Raw genomic sequence first — 21206 nt, 5'->3', positions numbered from 1 at the left:
CAATCCTGCTAATTATAATCAGAACTACTTGGTTCAAAGGAGTGAAAATAGGGCAACGAGGGTTGTAAATTTGCAGTTAGGTGGAAAGCTGATAGCAAGTTTTCCAGGTCGGAGAGTTAGTTGGGGTGGGGGATACTAATGTTAGCTTATCTGTCTATATTTAATTTTGTATATTATGTATTTTTGAGATAGGATGTAACTCTGTAGCCCAGGCTGGAGTGCGGTGGCACGAACACAGCTCACTGCAGCCTTGAAATCCTGGGCTAAAGGATCCTCCCACCCACCTCCAAGGTAGCTGGAACTGCAGGCGTGTGCCACCATGCCCTGCTAAGTTTTTTGGGGTTTTTTGTTGTTGTTGTTTTGTTTTTTTAGATGAATTATCTTCCTGTGTTGCCCAGGCTGATCTCAAACTCCTGGCCTCAAGTGATCCTTTTGCCTTGACCTCCCAAAGTGCTGAGATTATAAGCATGAGTTACCGTACCTGGCCTATATATTTTTTTATTGTGATATTTCGTGCACAAAAGAAGATATGCAACATCCATACAGATAACGGAACAAAACAAACACTATCCACTTTAAAAACACAAACATTTTTAGTACTTTTGTACCAATCTGTGTGCTGCTTCTCTATCTTCTGTTTCTTCTCCCTGTGCCCTCACCAGGTAAGTAACCCCAGAGCTACTGGTACATTTGTGTGAATTAAAAAAGACACCTGGAAGGGGCAGATACAGCCCTGCTTGACTTCCTGTTTTATCACGTGTTTATAAATCTAAGCAATGACATGGAACTTATTATACAATATTTTAGGCATAAATTAAGAATGATTTAGCTTACCATCATAGACCTGCCACTCAATTTGAAACACCAAACATTACTGGTACGGTGAGGCCCTCTGGCTTTCCCTCCAACAGAAGTTACCACGCTCCTCAGTTGGGTTTCTCATTCCCATGCATTTCTTCTTACTACTTATGTATGTATTTCCAAGCAATACATAGAATTGTTTTGGATGCTTTTTAGCTTCTTAAAAACTGGTTTTATGTTGTATGCATGCTGCCACCTGCTTTTAAGGAGCAGCAACATGTTTATGAGGCCATCTGTTTATATGTTGTTCTAGGGCTTTGCTGTCCATTTTGGTAGCCACTAGCCACAGGTGGCTATTTAAATTAATTAAAATCAAATAAAATAAAGATTTAGTTCCTCAGTCTCACTGGTCACATTTCAAGTGGCCAGTGAGTACATGTGGCCATTGGCATCTGTATTGCATAGCACAGATTACATTCTGTTCCATCATCACAGCTAGTTCTCTTGGATAGCCCTGCAGGGCATTTCTTTTTGTTTTTTGTTTTGTTTTTATTTTTGTTTTTTGCTAGAGTCTTTGTTGCATGAATGCATTACTATTTATATATCTATTTTTCTATTTATGAGCATTTGAGTGTGCAAGTTTTTGCTGTTACAAATTGTGCGGCATAAGCATTTTGTTTGTGTGTGTATAGATGATCTCCTTGGTCTATTGTGTTAATTTCTCTTGGGTATGTACCTGGGAATAAAATTAAGATAAGGGCATTTTCAGCTTTACCAGACCCTGTTAAGTTACTCTCAAGTGGTTTTATCAATTTATATTCTAGAACCAAGAGTATGTATCAGTAACATTTGGTAACTTCAGGCGTTTTTTTTCCATTCTGCTGAGTGTGAAAAATGTGTTTTGATTGTGGTTGTCATTTGTTAGAATACTTTTTAAAATCTTTTTAAAGATTCTTGGCCCCTCTAATCCTCCACCCCCCCCACCCCAGGAATTTTGATTGGGTAGGACCTGGGGATTATATTAATCTTTATATGCAGAATTATATTACCTGTTACTAATGTTCAGCCTGATTTAAGAAGTAAAATAAGGCTAGGTGCAGTGGCTCATGCCTGTAATCCCAGCACTTTGGGAGGTCAAGGTGGGCAGATCACTTGAGCCCAGGAGTTCGAGACCAGCCTGGGCAACATGGTGAAACCCCCGTCTCTACCAAAAATACAAAAATTAGCTGGGCGTGGTAGCACATGCCAGTAGTCTCAGCTACTGGAGAAGCTGAGGCAGGAGGATTGCTTGAGCCTGGGAAGTGGAGGCAGCAGTGAGCTGAGATTGTGCCACTGTACTACATCCTGGGTGACAGAGCAACAAACATACTGTCTCAAAAAAAGAAGTTTTTTTTTAAGTAAAATAAGTTCATAATTCCAAATGTGGAAAATACAGAAGTTAACGAAATGTTAATCCTACTACCAAATAACTGTAACCTTCCTTTCAGTATTTTTCTATGTATATACAACAACATTGGGGCACTGTTTAATACATATAATATATAAGGTTAGCTCTCCTTATTAATGGGTTTTGCATTCATGGATTCAACCAACTGTGGATCAGAAATATTTGGTGTGCTTGGAGTACATCCAAAAAAAATATTAAAATCATATTAATAAAATATTTGGGAAAAAACATTGTGTCTATCTGTTCCAAACATGTACAGACTTTTTTTTTTGTCATTCTCCAAGCAATACAATATAACAACTGTTTATGTAGCAATTACATTAGGTATTATAAGTAATCTAGAGATGATTTAAAGTATATGGGAGGCTGGGCACAGTGCCTCACTCCTGAAATCCCAGCACTTTGGGAGGCCAAGGTGGGTGGATCACTTGAGGTCAGGAGTTGGAGACCAGCCTGGCCAACATGGTGAAACCCCATCTCTAATGGAAATACAAAATTAGCCGGGCATGGTGGGGCACACCCGTAAACCCAGCTACTCAGGAGGCTGAGGCAAGAGAATCACTTGAACTTGGGAGGCAGAGGTTGCAGTGAGCCAAGATCGCCCCATTGCTCTCCAGCCTGGGTGACAAAGCAAGACTCTGTCTCAAAAATAAATAAATAAGCAAATAAAGTATATGGAAGGATGTGCATAAAGTATATGCAAATACTACACCATTTATTTATTTATTTAGAGACAGAGTCTTGTTTTATTGCCCAGGCTAGAGTGCAGTGGCGCGATCTCCTCCGCCTCCCAGGTTCAAGTGATCCTTTGGCCTCAGCCTCCTGAGTAGCTGGGATTACAGGCTCGTGCTACCACACCCGGCTAAGTTTTGTGTTTTTAATAGAGGGCGTTCCACCTTGTTCGCCAGGCTGGTCTCAAACTCCTGACCTCAGGTGATCCACCCACATTGGCCTGCCAAAGTTTTGGGATTACAGGCGTGAGCCATTGCGCCTGGCTTGTATATGTGTGTGTATATATATATGTACATGGTTTTGTCTTTTGCTTTTTTTCACTCAAGCACTCCCCAAATCTGCTTTGGGGCGCGTGATTTTAAATGTCTATGTCATTTTTCCTCTTCTTGCCTAGCTGTAATCTATTTTATCAGTCTCCTATTGTATCGAGGTTATTGAGGTTATTGCCATTTCCTACTATTCTAAATGGCTCCTAACAAGAACGATTTGATGGTTGGTGGGTTATGTGGAGAACTCATCTTATTTTTTTTTTTTGAGACAGAGTCTTTCTCTGTCGCCCAGGCTGGAGTGCAGTGCACTGCAACCTCTGCCTCCCAGCTTCAAGCGATTCTCTTGCTTCAGCCTCCCAAGTAGCTGGGACTACAGGTGCTTGCCACCACGCCTGGCTAATTTTTTGTATTTTTAGTAGGGATGGGTTTCACCTTGTTAGCCAGGATGGTCTCAATCTCCTGACCTCGTGATCCTCCCGCTTCAGCCTCCCAAACTGCTGGGATTATAGGCTTGAGCCACCGCGTCGGGTGAGAATTCATCTTTTATATTTACTCATAGGTTTTTAGCAAATGAAAAGCAGGTCGGATTCTGTCAGCTCATGCGTATTTATTGAAAGTCTAGTCTGTTCAGTGCTGTGCCTTTTCCTACCTCAGGAAACTGATCCCCATTTGAAGAGAGGAGGTGAGTTAATGCTGTAAGAGGGCTTGTTACTAGTTTTTTTTTTTTTTTTGAAATGGATTCTTGATCTGTTGCCCTGACTGGAATACAGTGGCGCAATCTAGGCTCACTGCAACCTCCACCTCCTGGGTTCAAGTGATTCTCTTGCATCTGTAGTACCTGAGTAGGTGGTACTACGGGCACCTGCCACCACACCTGGCTGATTTTTGTGGGTTTTTTTTTTTTTTGAGACAGAGTCTTGCTCTGTCACCCAGGCTGGAGTGCAGTGGTGTGATCTTGACTCGCTGCAAGCCCTGCTTCCCAGGTTCACGCCATTCTCCTGCCTCAGCCTCCCAAGTAGCTAGAACTACAGGTGCCCGCCACTACGCCCGGCTAATTTTTTATATTTTTAGTAGAGATGGGGTTTCACCGTGTTAGCCAGGATGGTCTCGATCTCCTGACCTCGTGATCCGCCCTCCTCAGCCTCCCAAAGTGCTGGGATTACAGGCGTGAGCCACTGTGCCTAGCTAATTTTTGTATTTTTAGTAGAGAAGGGGTTTCACCATATTGGCCAGGCTGGTCTCGAACTCCTGACCTTGTGATCCACTTGCCTCAACCTCTCAAAGTGCTGGGATTACAGGCATGAGCCAAGTCTTATTTATTTATTTATTTATGAGACGGAGTCTTGCTTTGTTGCCCAGGCTGCAGTACAGTGGCATGATCGTGATCTCAACTTGCTGCAACCTCTGCCTCCTGGATTCAAGTGATTCTCCTGTCGCAGCCTCCCAAGCATCTGGTACTACGGGCATGTGCCACCATGTCCGGCTAATTTTTATATTTTTAGTGGAGACAGGGTTTCACTATGTTGGCCAGGCCGGTCTCAAACTTCTTTTTTTTTTTTTTTTTTTTTTTGAGGCGGAGTGTAGCTCTGTCGACCAGGCTGGAGTGCAGTGGCCGGATCTCAGCTCACTGCAAGCTCCGCCTCCCGGGTTCACGCCATTCTCCGGCCTCAGCCTCCCGAGTAGCTGGGACTACAGGCGCCCGCCACCTCGCCCGGCTAGTTTTTTGTATTTTTTTTTTAGTAGAGACAGGGTTTCACCGTGTTAACCAGGATGGTCTCGATCTCTTGGCCTCTTGATCCGCCCGTCTCGGCCTCCCAAAGTGCTGGGATTACAGGCTTGAGCCACCGCGCCCGGCCCGGTCTCAAACTTCTGACCTCAGGCGATCCACGGCTTTTCTGATGTGCCTGGGCTTCCCAAAGTGCTGGGATTATAGGTGTGAGCCACCGCACCCCACCTTGTTATTAGTCTTAACTAGATTGTTGATTGAAATCCTTAAGCCCAGAATTGTATGTGAAGGATGGTGGAGAGTGGCTCAGGCATTCTAGGCAGAGGCATTCTTGAGCTGAGGAAATGGAGAAGAGGAGGCATGTAAGTTACCTGTTTTCGGGTGTTCATTCCAGTGGATAGTGGATGCCACTCCCTGGCAGACACTGTGGGCGCCTCACCTGAAAGACTCCTGATTCCCTGAAGGCATTGTGAGGTATATTTTTTCTTTATAAACCTAATGCCAGTGGAGTGGGTAAGGCAGGTGTACCGCCTTTTGCATCTGCTGCTACAGGTTAGGCAGCTTGGTTAAGTTTTGTTTTGTTTTTAATTATTATGAGTTAGTTTAAACCAAAAGGGATGTTAAGTAGACTGCAAGAAGCACTGAATATTGTTATCTGAGAGGAGTAATAAAGACCAGGGCCACTGGGGAGTCCCAGAGGCATTAGGAATTTGTGGCCTTTCCCTTTAGAGAATTGTCATTATGTGTATCTGCATCTCTGCATTCCAACTTTCACATTTTCCGTTCCCAGGAGAGAAAATCTGATTGGCCTGGTTGGGGCCCTGTGCCCACTTCTGGCTGTCACCTGTGGCTTTCTCCCCCAGTTGTAGAGCACAGTATGGATACCTGGGACCCCAGAAATCTCCTGCCCAGACAACCCCAAGCTTCTTGTGAGCTGCTTCCCTATTTTGCCTGTGCAGTGCAGGCCTTGTCACAATGTCTGAATGCTTAGGCCAGGGGCATGGGGGTTTGGTAAGAAAGGATGAGCTGGGTAGCCACACTCAAGTGCAGACCCACCAGTATTGTGGGACAGAGCCAGGCATGGGAAGAGAAGTGGGCACGGATGGGGGCCAGCTTTCCCGATGTGCCTTATTCTGGCATAGAACTCCTAAGGAGTGTGAAAATTTCAAATTTGATCCAGGCCTTCCAGGTGGTTATGAAGAAGGCGTATTTGTCAAGACAGGATAATACAATATACTTCACTTAATAGTTTGTTAGTGTGATTTATAACTAAATATGTAGACATGATATATGGGTGTTCATTCATACTCTTGCCCCAGGCCCTGAAAGTGTTAGCTCACAGGCAAGACCTGCCTGGGACTGAAATTCTAAAACACCACACCCATCCCCTACTCCGTTTCATCATATAGTAGCCTAACATATTAGTTGGTTCATTGCTTATAGTCAGGCAAACAACAGAGACTCCAAATTGAACTCTTGATAATTTTTGAAACCTGCCTGGTAATACTGTGTTTCCTCATTCTGATGGCATTCCCAGACCATATTGCAAATGACTTGATGTGTATTTCAAACTTGTTGAGAAGGGCCTGGTGGTCTGTATAGCAGGCATTAAATGTCACCAGGCCGACTTCATGACTTATTTCTTGAGGTCAAACAGACCCATTGACAAAAAGATTTGAGGGCAGTGAAAACATCTTGTATACTATCTTTAACAATGGATTTAACTCCTGAAGGAAAGCCACCTAAAAATGACTGTTTAATCTTCACTAGCAAATTGAACGTTTTTTTGTTTTTTTTTTTGAGACGGTGTCTCACCCTGTTGCCCAGGCTGGAGTGCAGTGGCATGACCTTGATTCGCTGCAACCTCCACTTCCCAGGTACAAGTGATTCTCCTGCCTCAGCTTCCCGAGCAGCTGGGATTACAGGCACCTGCCACCGTACTAGGCTAATTTTTTTGTATTTTTATTAGAGACGGGATTTCACCATGTTGGCCAGGCTGGTCTCGAATTCCTGACCTCTAGTGATCCACCCACCTTGGCCTCCCAAAATGATAGGATTACAGGTGTGAGCTGCTGCACCCGGTCAACAATTTGAACTTTAAAACATTTATAAGGGCCGGGCGCGGTGGCTCAAGCCTGTAATCCCAGCACTTTGGGAGGCCGAGACGGGCGGATCACGAGGTCAGGAGATCGAGACCATCCTGGCTAACACGGTGAAACCCCGTCTCTACTAAAAAATACAAAAAACTAGCCGGGCGAGGTGGCGGGCGCCTGTAGTCCCAGCTACTCGGGAGGCTGAGGCAGGAGAATGGCGTGAACCCGAGAGGCGGAGCTTGCAGTGAGCCGAGATCCGGCCACTGCACTCCAGCCTGGGCGACAGAGCAAGACTCCGTCTCAAAAAAAAAAAAAAAAAAAAAAAACAAAACAAAACAAAACATTTTTATATATATATATATTTTTTGAGACGTAGTCTTGCTCTGTCACCCGGGCTGGAGTGCAGTGGAACTCAGCTCACTGCAATCTCTGCCTCCCAGGTTCACACCGTTCTTCTGCCTCAGCCTCCTGAGTAGCTGGGACTACAGGCGCCTGCCACCATGCTGGGCTGATTTTTTTTGTGTTTTTAGTAGAGACGGGGTTTTACCATGTTAGCCAGGATGGTCTTGATCTCCTGACCTCGTGATCCGCCCACCTCAGCTTCCCAAAGTGGCAGGATTACAGGCGCGAGCCCCTGCGCCCAGCCAACAATTTGAACTTTTATCTGTCAAATCTGTTTGCATCCTTAGCAAGCTTTGTAAACGGCCTAGTAACTGATAGATCTTGGTTCACTTAGCTTCCCAAATTACGCTGTTATCGTCTTGTCTCTCTGTTCTTTAAATATCTGGTTGGGAGGGCATGGAGAGAGAGGAAGGAAGAAAGACACCTCTGTAAGTTTGAAATTATTTGCATCCCCCACTTGCCATCGCCTACCACCAACCTTTTAAAAATATAGAGTCTATACCACGCGTGGCCTAAAATAATTTTTTTTAGAGATGGGATCTAACAGTGTTCCCCCAGCTGGGCTATCTTAAACTTCTGAGGAGTAGCTAATTCTAAGAACTGCTTTTTTCTGGCTAGTAACAGTGGCTCAGGCCTATAACCCCAATATTTTGGGAGGCCAAGGCAGGCAGATCACCTGAGGTCAGGCGTTCGAGACCAGCCTGGGCAATGTAGTGAAATCCTGTCTCTACTAAAAGTACAAAAATTAGTCGGGCATGGTGGCGTGCACCTGTAGTCCCAGCTACTGGGGAGGCTGAGGCCTGAGAATTTCTTGAACCCAGGAGGCAGAGGTTGCAGCGAGCTGAGATCATGCACTGCACTCCAACCTGGGTGACAGAGGGGGAGACTCTGTCTGGAAAAAAAAACAATAAAAACCAAAACTGTTTTTTTGTGTGTGTGTTTATGTGTGAACCATTTGTGAAAGTGGTCCCAGCATGATGCCACATGTGTCATTTCCAAATATTTCAGTCTTTTTTTTAAATTTTTTTTCTGTCACTCAGGCTGGATTGCAGCAGTACAATCTGACTCACTGCTGGCTCTACCTCCTTTGCTAAAGCAATTCTCTTGCCTCAACCTCCTGTGAAGCTGGGACCACAGGTGCATGCCACTGTACCCAGCTAACTTATAGAGATCAGAGTCTCACTTTGTTGCCTAGGCTGGTCTTTGACTCCTGGACTCAGGTGATTGTGCCACTTTGGCCTCCCAGGGTGCTGAGATTACAAAAGTGAGCCACCACACTCAACCGTAAATGTGTGGTGGTGGTGCTGGTGGTGGTTGTTTTTGAGACAGAGTTTTGCTCTTGTTGCCCAGGCTGGAGTGCAATGGTGCGATCTCGGCTCACTGCAACCTCCCCCTCCTAGGTTCAAGCTATTCTCCTGCCTCAGCCTCCCAAGTAGCTGGGATTACAGGTGCCCGCCACCACGTCCGACTGATTTTTGTATTTTTAGTAGAGACGGGGTTTCACTATGTTGGTCAGGCTGTTCTTGAACTCCTGACCTCAGGCAGTCCACCCACTTCAGCCCCCCAAAGTGCTGGGATTACAGGTGTGAGCCACCATGCCTGGCCTTGTAAATGGTATTTCAAAGTAAAAATATATGTCATTGCATTTATCAAGATAATTTGAGCTTTATAGGTCCTAGCCATCCTTCTGCCTACCACTGGGCTTTTGCAAATGCTGTTCCTGTTTCCACAACCTGGAGCTTTGTCCCATCTCCTTTATTGTTTATCTTGCTGTTACTTATTATTGTCATGTATCATCATTAAACCATTCCTCTGCCAGGAAACATTTAATTTTTGTTTTTGTTTACTATTACAAAAACGTTTTATAGAATATTGTTAGACTTACATTCTTGCCCCTCATTGTGGAAGTATTCCTGTAGTGTGAATACAGCCAGAGGTTTTTTGTTTTGGTTTGGTTTTTTTGAGGAGTCTCACTCCTTCATCAAGGCTGGAGTGCAGTGACACGATCTCAGCTCACTGCAAACTCCACCTCCTGGATTCAAGCAATTCTCCTGCCTCAGCCTCCCAAGTATCTGGGAGTACAGGCAGCCGCCACCACACCTAGCTAATTTTTGTGTTTTTGTAGAGATGGGGGTTTCACCATGTTGGCCAGGCTGGTCTCCCAACTTCTGACCTCATGTGATCCGCCTGCCTCAGTCTCCCAAAGTGTTGGAATTACAGGTGTGACCCACCGCTCCTGGCCCAGCCAGAGTTAAAGAGCCAGAATGGAAGCAGGTCTTCGGGAGCTTGGCTCTGTCTTCCTTCAGTGCAGGGAGTTTGTGTTGTCCATCCCCAGCCTCAAGGTAAGCACATAGTGAGTGTTCAATAAGCATTTCTTGGATCAAATGGCCCCTGCTTCTTTTAATGTTCAGTAAACTTTAAATAATGAGATTTTTCTACAATAGAGAAGACCCACTGCCTTGTGATTGAAAGTCAGCGTATGTTATTCCTAAGCAGTTCTGCCTTTTTTCCACAGAAGGTGGTCTTCTGTCCTGTTAAAGAAGCCCTGGAGGTGGACTGGAGCAGTGAGAAAGCAAAGGCTGCTCTGAAGCGCACAACCTCCGACTACTTTCTCCTTCAAGGTGAGGCCTCAAAGCACAACTTACCCAGGGAGGGCTTTTGGCTCAGATTCCTGCAGATGTGGTTGCAAGGTCCAGATGGTTTTGTGATGTTTGCCTTGGGTGACATTCTTCATTGGCTAGTTCTCAGTGATCACTTGAGAAAGGCACGTGAAGGGGATGAGGTCCACCACTGAACTCTGGATTCTGATGACTTTTGCTTTTTTTACTTGTTGAAATAACCTCCATAACTTGACCCTATGGTGATAGTGTTACAGGTCACAGATTGAGCAGCCTCAGCCTCTTTTTTTTTTTCTTTTTTTAAACAGAGTCTTGCTCTGTCACCCAGGCTGGAGTGCAGTGGGGTACAATGTCAGTTCACTGCAACCTCTACCTCCTGGGTTGAAGCGATTCTGGTGTCTCAGTGTCGCCAGTAGCTAGGATGACAGGCATGCGCCACTGCACCCGGCTAATTTTTGTATTTTGAGTACAGATGGCGTTTCACCATGGTGCCCAGGCCCTGAAGTACTGGATTATAGGCATGAGCCACCATGCCAAGCCTGATCGACCAATTTCTCTTCACCCTTTTTTTTTTTTTTTTTTTTTTTAAGACGGAGTCTCCCTCTGTCGCCCAGGCTGGAGTGCAGTGGCCGGATCTCAGCTCACTGCAAGCTCCGCCTCCTGGGTTTACACCATTCTCCTGCCTCAGCCTCCCGAGTAGCTGGGACTACAGACGCCCACCACCACACCCAGCTAATTTTTTTGTATTTTTAGTAGAGACGGGGTTTCACCGTGGTAGCCAGAATGGTCTTGATCTCCTGACCTCGTGATCCGCCCATCTTGGCCTCCCAAAGTGCTGGGATTACAGGCTTGAGCCACCGCGCCCGGCTTTTTTTTTTTTGAGACAAAGTCTTGCTCTGTTACCCAGGCTGGAATGCAGTAGCGCGATCATGGCTCACTGTAGCCTCTACTTCCTGGGCTTAAGTGCTCCCCATGCCTCAGCCTCCTGAGTAGCTGGTACTACAGGCACACACCACTGTGCCCAGCTAATTTTTGTGTATTTTTTGTAGAAGCGAAGTTTCTCCATGTAGCCCAAGCTGGTATTGCATTCCTGAACTCTAGTGAAATCCCCGCCTTGGCCTTCCAAAGTGCTGGAGTTAAAGGCATAAGCCACCAGTGCTTAGTCCCCTCTTCAGAATTCTTTCACTGCCTCAAAACCAGCCTCAGGCTCATGAAAGGTGGGGTTGTTTTTCCTCTTACTATTAATGAACTACTTATCAGTCCATCTTTGCTGGTGCTCAGGAGACTATTAGTAAGTATTGGTTGGCTTTTCAGTGTGCTTCCTGTGCCTAGCACTGTTTTGTTTGTTTTTGAGATGGAGTTTCGCTCTGTCCCCAGGCTGGAGTGCAGTGGTGCGATCTTGGCTCACAGCAACCTCTGCCTTCTGGGTTCAAGCGATTCTCCTGCCTCAGCCTCCTGAGTAGCTGGGACTACAGGCGTGTGCCACCACACCCAGCTAATTTTTGTATTTTTAGAAGAGACAGGGTTTCACCATGTTGGCCAGGTTGGTCTCGCTCTCTTGACCTCGTGATCCGCCCACCTTGGTGTCCCAAAGTGCTGGGATTATAGGCATGAGCCACTGCGCCTGGCAAACCTGGCACTTTCGATTTAATTTTAATTTTTTTTTTGAGATGGAGTCTAGCTCTATTGCCCAGGCTGGAGTGCAGTGGCACGATCTCAGCACACTGCAACCTCTGCCTCCCAGGTTCAAGCAATTCTCCTATCTCAGCCTCCCGAGTAGCTGGGATTACAGGCGGGCGCCACCATGCCCAGCTAATTTTTTTTTTTTTTTTTTTTTTTTTGAGATGGAGTCTGACTCCATTGCTCAGGAGTGCAGTGGTGTGATCTTGGCTCACTGCAGCCTTCACCTCCCGGGTTCAACCAATTCTTCTGCCTCAGCATCCCGAGTAGTTGGGATCACAGGCACCTGCCACCACACATGGCTAATATTTTGTATTTTGAGTATTTTTATATTTTTTTGTATTTTCACCATCTTGGCCAGGCTGGTCTCAAACTCCTGACCTCAGGTGATCTGCCCACCTCAGTCTCCCAAAGTGTTGGTATTACAGGTGTGAGCCTCTGCGCCCGGCTGCAGCTAATTTTTGTATTTTAGTAGAGATAGGGTTTCACTATGTTGGTCAGGCTGGTCTTGAACTCCTGACCTCAGGTGATCCGCCCGCCTCAGCCTCCCAAAGTGCTGGGATTACAGGCGTGATAATTCTTAAAATAGTATTTTTGTTGTTGTTGCTTTTTATGCATTTATTTTTTTGAGACAGAGTCTCACTCTGTTGCCCAGGCTGGAGTGCAGTGGTGCAATTTTGGCTCACTGCAACCCCCACCTCCTGATTCGAATGGTTCCCCCGCCTCAGCCTCCTGAGTAGCTGGGATTACAGGTGCCCGCCACCACACCCAGCTCATTTTTGTATTTTTAGTAGAGATGGGCTTTCACCATGGTGACCGGGCTGGTCTCAAACTCCTAACCTCAGATGATTTACCTGCCTCGGCCTCCCAAAGTGCTGGGATTACAGGTGTGAGCCACCATGCCCAGCAGGGTGAACTATCTGAAAGTCCCAAATATCCATTTGTATGGAAATAATTAAATGGGTTGAGCAGGAATGAGTCTTGCATGTGAGTGGGCTGCACTCAGAAAATGCCTCCTCTTGATAGTGGTACCAGGTGTGGAAGAGGCGCCAGCAGTCAGAGCAGAGTCTTCTCCAGTCTGGGGTTCCATGTGGGAGCAGCATCTGGGGCCTTTGGGAGAAACATGTTGCTGACTGCCTCACACATAGAAAGCCCTCAGGGAACAGTGGCTGCTAATTTGCCAAGGTTTGGGTCTGACTTGAGCATCTCTAACTGCTGCTTATGAAAGGAGTCAACTGGCCTTTGAGTTTACCCTTATCCAGTGGCTATCAACTGGGGACATTGGCAGTGATGTCTGGAAACATTTTTTGTTGTTAGAGCTGGGTGGGAAGATGTTACTGGCATCTAGTGACTAGAGGATAGGGGTGTTACTAAATATCCCACAGTGCACAGGACAGGCCCCCCATGACAGAGAGTTATCCAGCACAGAATGTCAGTAGTGTGCTGAGGTGAAGAAATCCTGATTTAACCCTCTGCAGTTTCCAGAATATTTTCTCATTCATCTCAACATCACAGGGGTCATTGAACTGAGGGGACAAAACTGTTATCTAGGAGCAAAGTGGATATTCAGTGCAGGTGCTACTGGCCATCAGCATCAGAAGTTACGGGGCTGGAAGAGTGGGCAGGTGGTTAAGAAACAGTAGCTTTATGACTTCTGTGGCAGGCAGTGGCGCATGATTGTTCCGAACAAGGCCTTTGGGCCAGGCGCGGTGGCTTACACCTGTAATCCCAGCACTTTGGGAGGCTGAGGCGGGCAGATCACGAGGTCAAGAGTTGGAGACCAGCCTGGCCAACATGGTGAAACCCACCTCTACTAAGAATACAAAAATTACCTAGGCATGGCGGCGCGTGCCTGTAGAATCGCTTGAACCCAGGAGGCGGAGGTTGCAGTGAGCCAAGATCACCCCACTGCACTCCAGCCTGGGTGACAGAGACACTGTCTCGGGGGAAAGAAAAAGAACAAGACCTTTGGAATCAAAACAGACCTGGCTTCCAGTGGACCACTACCATGTTCTTTTAGATGGGTGATCTTGAGCCACTGACTTCAAATTCCCTGAGCCTCAGCCTCAGATTCCCCTCTGCAGCTGGTGGTATTAATAGCAGTTGCCTGAGGGCCTTTGTGAGATTAAGGTGATATACATGCAAAACACCTGACACAGAGCAAGTCCTAGAGAACTCTGTCATCTGTGAAGATATGTGCTTTTTTTCTTTTCTCTCCTTTTTTTTTTTTTTTTTTTTGGCATGTACACTTTTCAACTCTGGAGTAGATGATTTGTGATTGGCTCTGTTTTTCCCTTTTTTTTTTTTTTTTTTTTTTGGAGATGGACTCCAGCTCTGTCACCTAGGCTGGAGTACTTTGGCACAATCTCAGATTACTGCAACTTCTGCCTCCTAGGTTTAAGTGATTCTGCCTCAGCCTCCCGAGTAGCGGGGATTACAGGCGCACACCACCTCATCCGGCTAATTTTTGTATTTTTAGTAGAGATGGGTCATGTTGGCCAGGCTGGTCTTGAACTCCTGATCTCAGGTGATCCACCCGCCTTGGCCTCCCAAAGTGCTGGGATTCCAGATGTGAGCCACTGCGCCCAGCCTGTTTACCCTTAATTCCATCCCTCAGTGGGGATTATGGCAACAGTCTTGTGAAGCCTATGACACTTTGCTGGATAATATATCCTATCATGTTTACCGCTCTCTCCCAGATGACATTATCTGTCTTTTTCAGTTTTGAGTTCCAGGGCTTTGGATATGGTGATCAAAACATTCAGTTCAGTTGTTAACAGTCAGAAATTTCTTTTTTGTTGTTGTTGTTGTGGTAAAAAGCACATAACATAAAATTTATCATTATAACTTAAGTGTATAGGTCAGTAATAATCATACAATGTTTTACTTTATTTTTTTCTTTTTTTTTTCCTTTTTTTTTTTTTTTTTTTTTTTTTTTTTAAGATGGAGTCTCGCTCTGTGGCCCAGGCTGGGGTGCAGTGGCCCGATCTCAGCTCACTGCAAGCTCCGCTTCCCGGGTTTACGCCATTCTCCTGCCTCAGCCTCCCGAGTAACTGGGACTACAGGTGCCCGCCACCACACTCGGCTAGTTTTTTTTTTTTTTTTTTGAGACGGAGTCTCGCTCTGTCGCCCAGGCTGGAGTGTAGTGGCCGGATATCAGCTCACTGCAAGCTCCGCCTCCCAGGTTTACGCCATTCTCCTGCCTCAGGCTCCCGAGTAGCTGGGACTACAGGTGCCCGCCACCTTGCCCGGCTAGTTTTTTATATTTTTTTTTTTAGTAGAGACAGGGTTTCACCGTGTTAGCCAGGATGGTATCGATCTCCTGACCTCGTGATCTGCCCGTCTCGGCCTCCCAAAGTGTTGGGATTACAGGTTTGAGCCACCGTTCCCGGCTCATTTTTTGTATTTTTTAGTAGAGACGGGGTTTCACCGTATTAGCCAGGATGGTTTTGATCTCCTGACCTCGTGATCCGCCCGTCTCGGCCTCCCAAAGTGCAGGGATTACAGGCTTGAGCCACCGCGCCCGGCCTATTTTTTTTTTTATTTTTTTCTAAGACGGAGTTTCGTTCTTGTTGACCAGGCTGGAGTGCAATGGCACGATCTCGGTTCACCACAACCTCCACCTCCCAGGTTTAAGCAATTCTCCTGCATCAGCCTCCTGAGTAGCTGGGATTACAGGCATGCACCACCACGCTCGCAAATTTTGTAATTTTGGTAGAGACAAATTTTTGTGTTTTTGGTTTCTCCATGTTGGCCCGGCTCTCTCAAACTCCTGACCTCAGGTGATCCTCCTGCCTCAGTCTCCCAAAGTACTGGGATTACAGGCGTGAGCCATCGTGCCCAGTCAATCATACAGTGTTAAAAGGAAGCAACCCCAAGTATCGTCTAGGCCAAGAATGGCAAATACGTATTTCCCATTCCTTCCATCCCTCCCCTATGAAAGACATGGCTAAGGAAGCCCTCCACGTTGGCCAGCACATCTAAACCATCAAGCCACCTGCCCTATAGCTTCAGAATTCTTCATACAGCACTGCTTGCCGTAATTCTGTCCTGGCACACAAAATGAACCACTTTTCAATTCTACTTAGTCCAACTCTCTTTTCATGATAAAAATGAGGCCTAGGCCGGGTGAGGTGGCTCATACCTGTAATCCCAGCACTTTGGGAGGCCGAGGCGGGTGAGTCACTTGAGGTCAGGAGTTCGAGACCAGCCTGGCCAACGTGGTAAAACCCCGTCTCTACTAAAAATACAAAAAATTAACTGGGCATGGTGGTGGGCGCCTGTAATTCCCACTACTAGGGAGGCTAAGGCAGAAGAATCACTTGAACCTGGGAGGTGGAGGTTGCAGTAAGCTGAGATAGCACCATTGTGCTCCAGCTTGGGAAACGAGCGAAACTCTGTCTCAAAAAAAAAAAAAAAATAGACTGGGCGTGGTGGCTCACGCCTGTAATCCCAGTACTTCGGGAGGCCGAGACGGGCAGATCACGAGGTCGGGAGATGGAGACCATCCTGGCTAACGCAATGAAACCCCATCTCTACTTAAAATACAGAAAAATTAGCCGAGCGTGGTGGTAGGTACCTGTAGTCTCAGCTACTCGGGAGGCTGAAGCAAGAGAATGGCATGAACTCGGGAGGCGGAGCTTGCAGTGAGCTGAGATTGCACCACTGCACTCCAGCCCGTACCACAGAGCGAGATTCTGTCTCAGAAAGAAAAAAGAAAAAAATTAGCCAGGCATGGTGGCGCATTCCTGTGGTTCCAGCTACTCAGGAGACTGAGGCTGGAGAATTTCTTGAACCCAGGAGGCAGAGGCTACAGTGAGCCAAGATCCTGTCATTGCACTCCAGCCTGGGTGACAGAGCAAGACTCTGTCTCAAAAAAAAAAAAAAAAATAATGAGGTCTAGAAAGGAAAGGACTCTTATGTTCATATGGGCTGTGGTCCGATATTACTATGTCTCAACCCAAGTCTTCCAACTCTTCCAGGGTCCAGTTCTTTTACACCACACACAGTGCCCTTCATAATATTTTGCATTTCCAATATAACCTTTCCTCGGCTTTTCTCTTTGTAGCAGATGACAAGTCCTAACTTTTATTGTATTGTATGTATTGTACATTTCTGAAAATGTTTTTATTCCCTCTTGGTCCTCCTGAGCTGTTGTGTCTCTACAGGAGTGCTAAACCTGAAACTATAAGGAGTGTTCGAAATGCAGTGGGCACAAGGATGTGATTTACTTTCTTTTTTCTTTTTCTTTTATTTATTTTATTTTATTTTATTTATTTTTTGAGACGGAGTCTCGCTCTGTCGCCCAGGCTGGAGTGCAGTGGCCGGATCTCAGCTCACTGCAAGCTCCGCCTCCCAGGTTCACGCCATTCTCCTGCCTCAGCCTCCCGAGTAGCTGGGACTACAGGCGCCCACCACCTCGCCTGGCTAGTTTTTTGTATTTTTTAGTAGAGACGGGGTTTCACCGTGTTGGCCAGGATGGTCTCGATCTCCTGACCTCGTGATCCACTCGTCTCAGCCTCCCAAAGTGTTGGGATTACAGGCTTGAGCCACCATGCCTGGCCCTTTTTCTTTTATTTTTTTTGAGAGGAGTCGCCCTCTGTCACCCAGGCTGGAGTGCAGTGGCGTGATTTTGGCTCACTGCAAGCTCTGCCTCCCGGGTTCACACCGTTCTCCTGTCTCAGCCTCCCGAGTAGCTGGGACTATAGACGCCCGCCTAATTTTTTGTATTTTCTTTTTTTAGTAGAGACAGGGTTTCACCAGTTAGCCAGGATGGTCTTGATCTCCTGACCTCGTGATCCATCCGCCTCGGCCTCCCAAAGTGCTGGGATTACAGGCGTGAGCCACCACGCCCAGCCCTGACCTCATATTGAGAAATACTTCTTTCAATATTTTGCTTGGTCATTCATAGAAATGAGATTCTGCAGTAATTTGACCTCATTGAATTTTTCCAGGAGAGCATGGCAGCTTCCCCAGGTGAGGTTACCTTCTGCCAAATATACTTCCCATTAAGTGTCTTTATGACCTGGGGCAAACAAGTCAACTTATATCTTTAGGATTTTGTTTACTGAATTATAAAATGATAGGATTAAGTTAGCCAGCCAATCTCAAGTTTCTACATTCTGAGTAGTCAGTGAGAATGTAATAAAATAAAGTTCCTTCCTGTGTGTTGTCTTTCAGCCTTTTAAAATTTTATACTTTCAACACCATTTTGTGTATTTCTTTCCCCCGCCCGCCCCAGTAGGAGTCTCACTTTCTTTGCCCAGGCTGGAGTGCAGTGGTGCAATCTCGGCTCACTGCAACCTCAGCCTCTCAAGTAGCTGGGATTATAGGCATGTGCCACCAAGCCCAGCTAATTTTATATTTTTAGTAGAGACGAGTTTTCTCCATGTTGGTCAGGCTGGTCTCCAACTCCTGACCTCAGGTGATCCGCCCACCTCGGCCTCCCAAAGTGCTGGGATTACAGGCATGAGCCACCGGGCCTGTCCTGTGTATTTATTTTATTTTATTATTATTATTTTTTTTGAGACTGAGTCTCTCTGTTGCCCAGGCTGGAGTGCAATAGCGCCATCTCAGCTCACTGCAACCTCCACCTCCCAGGTTGAAGCGATTCTCCTGCTTTAGCCTCCTGAGTAGCCGGGATTACAGGTGCCTGCCAACATGCCCAGCTCATTTTTGTGTTTGTAGTAGAGATGGAGTTTCACCATGTTGGCTAGGCTGGTTTCCAACTCCTGATCTCAGGTGATCCACCTGCCTCAGCCTCCCAAAGTGGGATTATAGGTGTGAGCCACCGTGCCCAGCCGGGTTTTTGTTTTTTTGTTTGTTTTTGTATTTGGGAGATGGAGTCTCTCATCATTGCTGGGGCTGGAGTGCAGTGGCGCAATCTGCAACCTTTGCCTCCAGGGTTCAAGCGATTCTCCTGCCTCAGCCTCCGGAGTAGCTGGGACTACAGGTGCGTGCCACCACACCCAGCTAATTTTTTGTATTTTTAGTAGAGACAGGGTTTCACCGTGTTAGCCAGGATGGTCTCGATCTCCTGACCTCGTGATCCACCCACCTCGGCCTTCCAAAATGCTGGGGTTATAGGTGTGAGCTACCGTGCCCGGCCATATTTCTTTTAAATTATTATTTAATTAATGTAGTAGACATTATTTCATTAATTTAAATAGAAGATTCTCCAGTTAATCCTAAAGTTTTATTATAGTTAGAATCGTATTTTTGCTGTAGCCTGTTTTGCTTGCCACCCATAGCATTAAAGGTGAAGTCCATATCGAGTGGTAAGCAGTGCTTTGTCAGGGAAGAAGCACAGACTTTGGAGACCAATAGACCTGAGCTCAGCTCACAGCTCCCGCCCCCATCTCAGCTAGGATAAGCTTCAGTGTGTAAATTTTAGATCTCGCCTCCTGACCTGTCAAGTGGGCTGAGGGGGAAAATTCTTTCTCCCAGCTGTAAGGAAGGTAGTGAGATGGTAGATGTGAAAGGTTCCAGGGACACAGCTTTTGTTGTTGTTTTGTGAGATGGAATCTCACTCACTCTGTTTACCAGGCTGGAGTGCAGTGGCATAATCTCTGCTCACTGAAACCTCCTCCTCCCAGGTTCAAGCAATTCTCCTGCCTCAGCCTCCTGGGTAGGTAGTATTACAGCCATGCGCCACCATGCTCGGCTCATTTTTGTACTTTTATCAGAGACAGGATTTTGGCATGTCAGTCAGGCTAGTCTCGAACTACTGACCTCAAGTGATCCACCCACCTTGGCCTCCCAAAGTTTTGGGATCTCCCAAAAGATTGCAAGCATGAGCCACCGTGCTGGGCAACCCAACTTTTATACCATTCTGGTTTTTCTCTTTGGCTCTTATGGGAACATTTTACAATCACATACTGTGTAGCACCAGGAAGGATTTTTTACGATCAAAGTTAGCACATTAGAAGTAGAAATAATTTAAAAGTGGCCTTGAGGCCGGGTGTGGTGGCTCAAGCCTGTAATCCCAGCACTTTGGGAGGCCGAGACGGGCGGATCATGAGGTCAGGAGATTGAGACCATCCTGGCTAACACGGTGAAACCCCGTCTCTACCAAAAAAATACAAAAAATTAGCCGGGCGCGGTGGCGGGCACCTGTAGTCCCAGCTACTCGGGAGGCTGAGGCAGGAGAATGGCCTAAACCCGGGAGGCGGAGCTTGCAATGAGCTGAGATCCAGCCACTGCACTCCAGCCTGGGCAACAGAGCGAGACTCCGTCTCAAAAAAAAAAAGTGGCCTTGATTTTTTTTTTTTTTTTTTTTTTTTTTTGCCTACTGTAAAGTCAAGTCTCAGTAACATTCTGACTTCAGAATGTAGGGTGGCTTTGGGGGATATCCAAGTTGAGTGGTAAACTTTGTAGGCACTACTCTTGTTTCCATGTTCCTGGCACCTAAGTTGATATATTTTCTCACAGTCTTGTGACAATCTTTAAAGTATAGTTGTTATCTCATTTTTCTTTAGGGAGACCAAGGTTGAGCATGGTTATGACTGCTGAAAATCATCATATCCATGGTTTTATAGACAGTCAGAATTTAGACCATGAGGTTGTTTTACCTGTGGACTTAGTTTTCAACATATTTAAGATAGATCTGTAGGTTGGGTGCGATGGCTTATGCCTGTAATCCCAGCATGTTGGAAGGCTGAGGTGGGCGGATCATTTGAGGCTAGGAGTTCGAGGGCAGCCTGACCGAGATGGCAAAATCCCGTCTCTACTAAAAAATACAAAAATTAGCCAGGTTTGGTGGCACACGCCTCTAGTCCTAGCTACTTGGGAGGCTGAGGTGAGAGAATCTCTTGAACCTAGGAGGCGAGGTTGCAGTGAGCCAAAATTGTGCCACTGCACTCCAACCCTGGGCGACAAAACGAGACTCTATCTCGAAATAAAATAAATTAAATATCTCTAAACTAATACATCTCATTAAATTTCAAATTTGGAGTTCTGAGTTAGGGAAACAAGATCACCACGATACTAGAAAAAACTGGTGCAGATAGTATTAGACACAAAGATTATCTGAATTTAGGCCCAGATAATTGTCTTCTTTTTCCCCAAGAAACATTTGAATTGTATTTCTGTTAGATAAGCATCATAGTAAAAAGTCTTCAAACTTTTTGAAGGCATAAAATGTTTTCTTTGTTAAACCCTCCCCATTTTTCTGTCTTCTAAATTTCTAGGGGAACTAGTGTTAAGTTTTTTAGTATCTTGTTGAAAAATGGTTAACAATTATCGTTTGTATTTGTGTAATCAAACTGTGAAACACTGGTTGGGAACTTGCTTGTTTACACTTGATGGTGTAAATTATAGGGAAAGCGCATATATAGAGTGGCTTCTTTTGCTTTCTTGGCAGCATAATGTTGTATCCTTTGGATGTACCATCATCTATGACCAGTCTCACCTTGAAAGGCATGCATGTTTTCCATTTTT

At 46.0% G+C, this 21206-nt stretch overlaps 1 protein-coding gene across 3 annotated transcripts in view; it reads left to right on the top strand.

Moving 5' to 3' along the window:
- Positions 1-21206, top strand: part of SAE1 (SUMO1 activating enzyme subunit 1) — an 86514-nt gene that overhangs the window by 33770 nt on the left and 31538 nt on the right. For all 3 annotated transcript variants that reach the window (XM_037991889.2, XM_037991888.1, XM_073016257.1), the window contains exon 6: positions 9986-10091. In XM_037991889.2, coding sequence (XP_037847817.1) covers positions 9986-10091 — 106 coding nt within the window. The remainder of the gene's footprint in view (positions 1-9985; positions 10092-21206) is intronic.

This window comes from Chlorocebus sabaeus, chromosome 6 (genome assembly GCF_047675955.1).
Source record: "Chlorocebus sabaeus isolate Y175 chromosome 6, mChlSab1.0.hap1, whole genome shotgun sequence".
NCBI lineage: Eukaryota > Metazoa > Chordata > Mammalia > Primates > Cercopithecidae > Chlorocebus > Chlorocebus sabaeus.
Note: the sequence above shows the minus strand (reverse complement) of the source record. Positions and strands in the feature narration are given on the sequence as shown.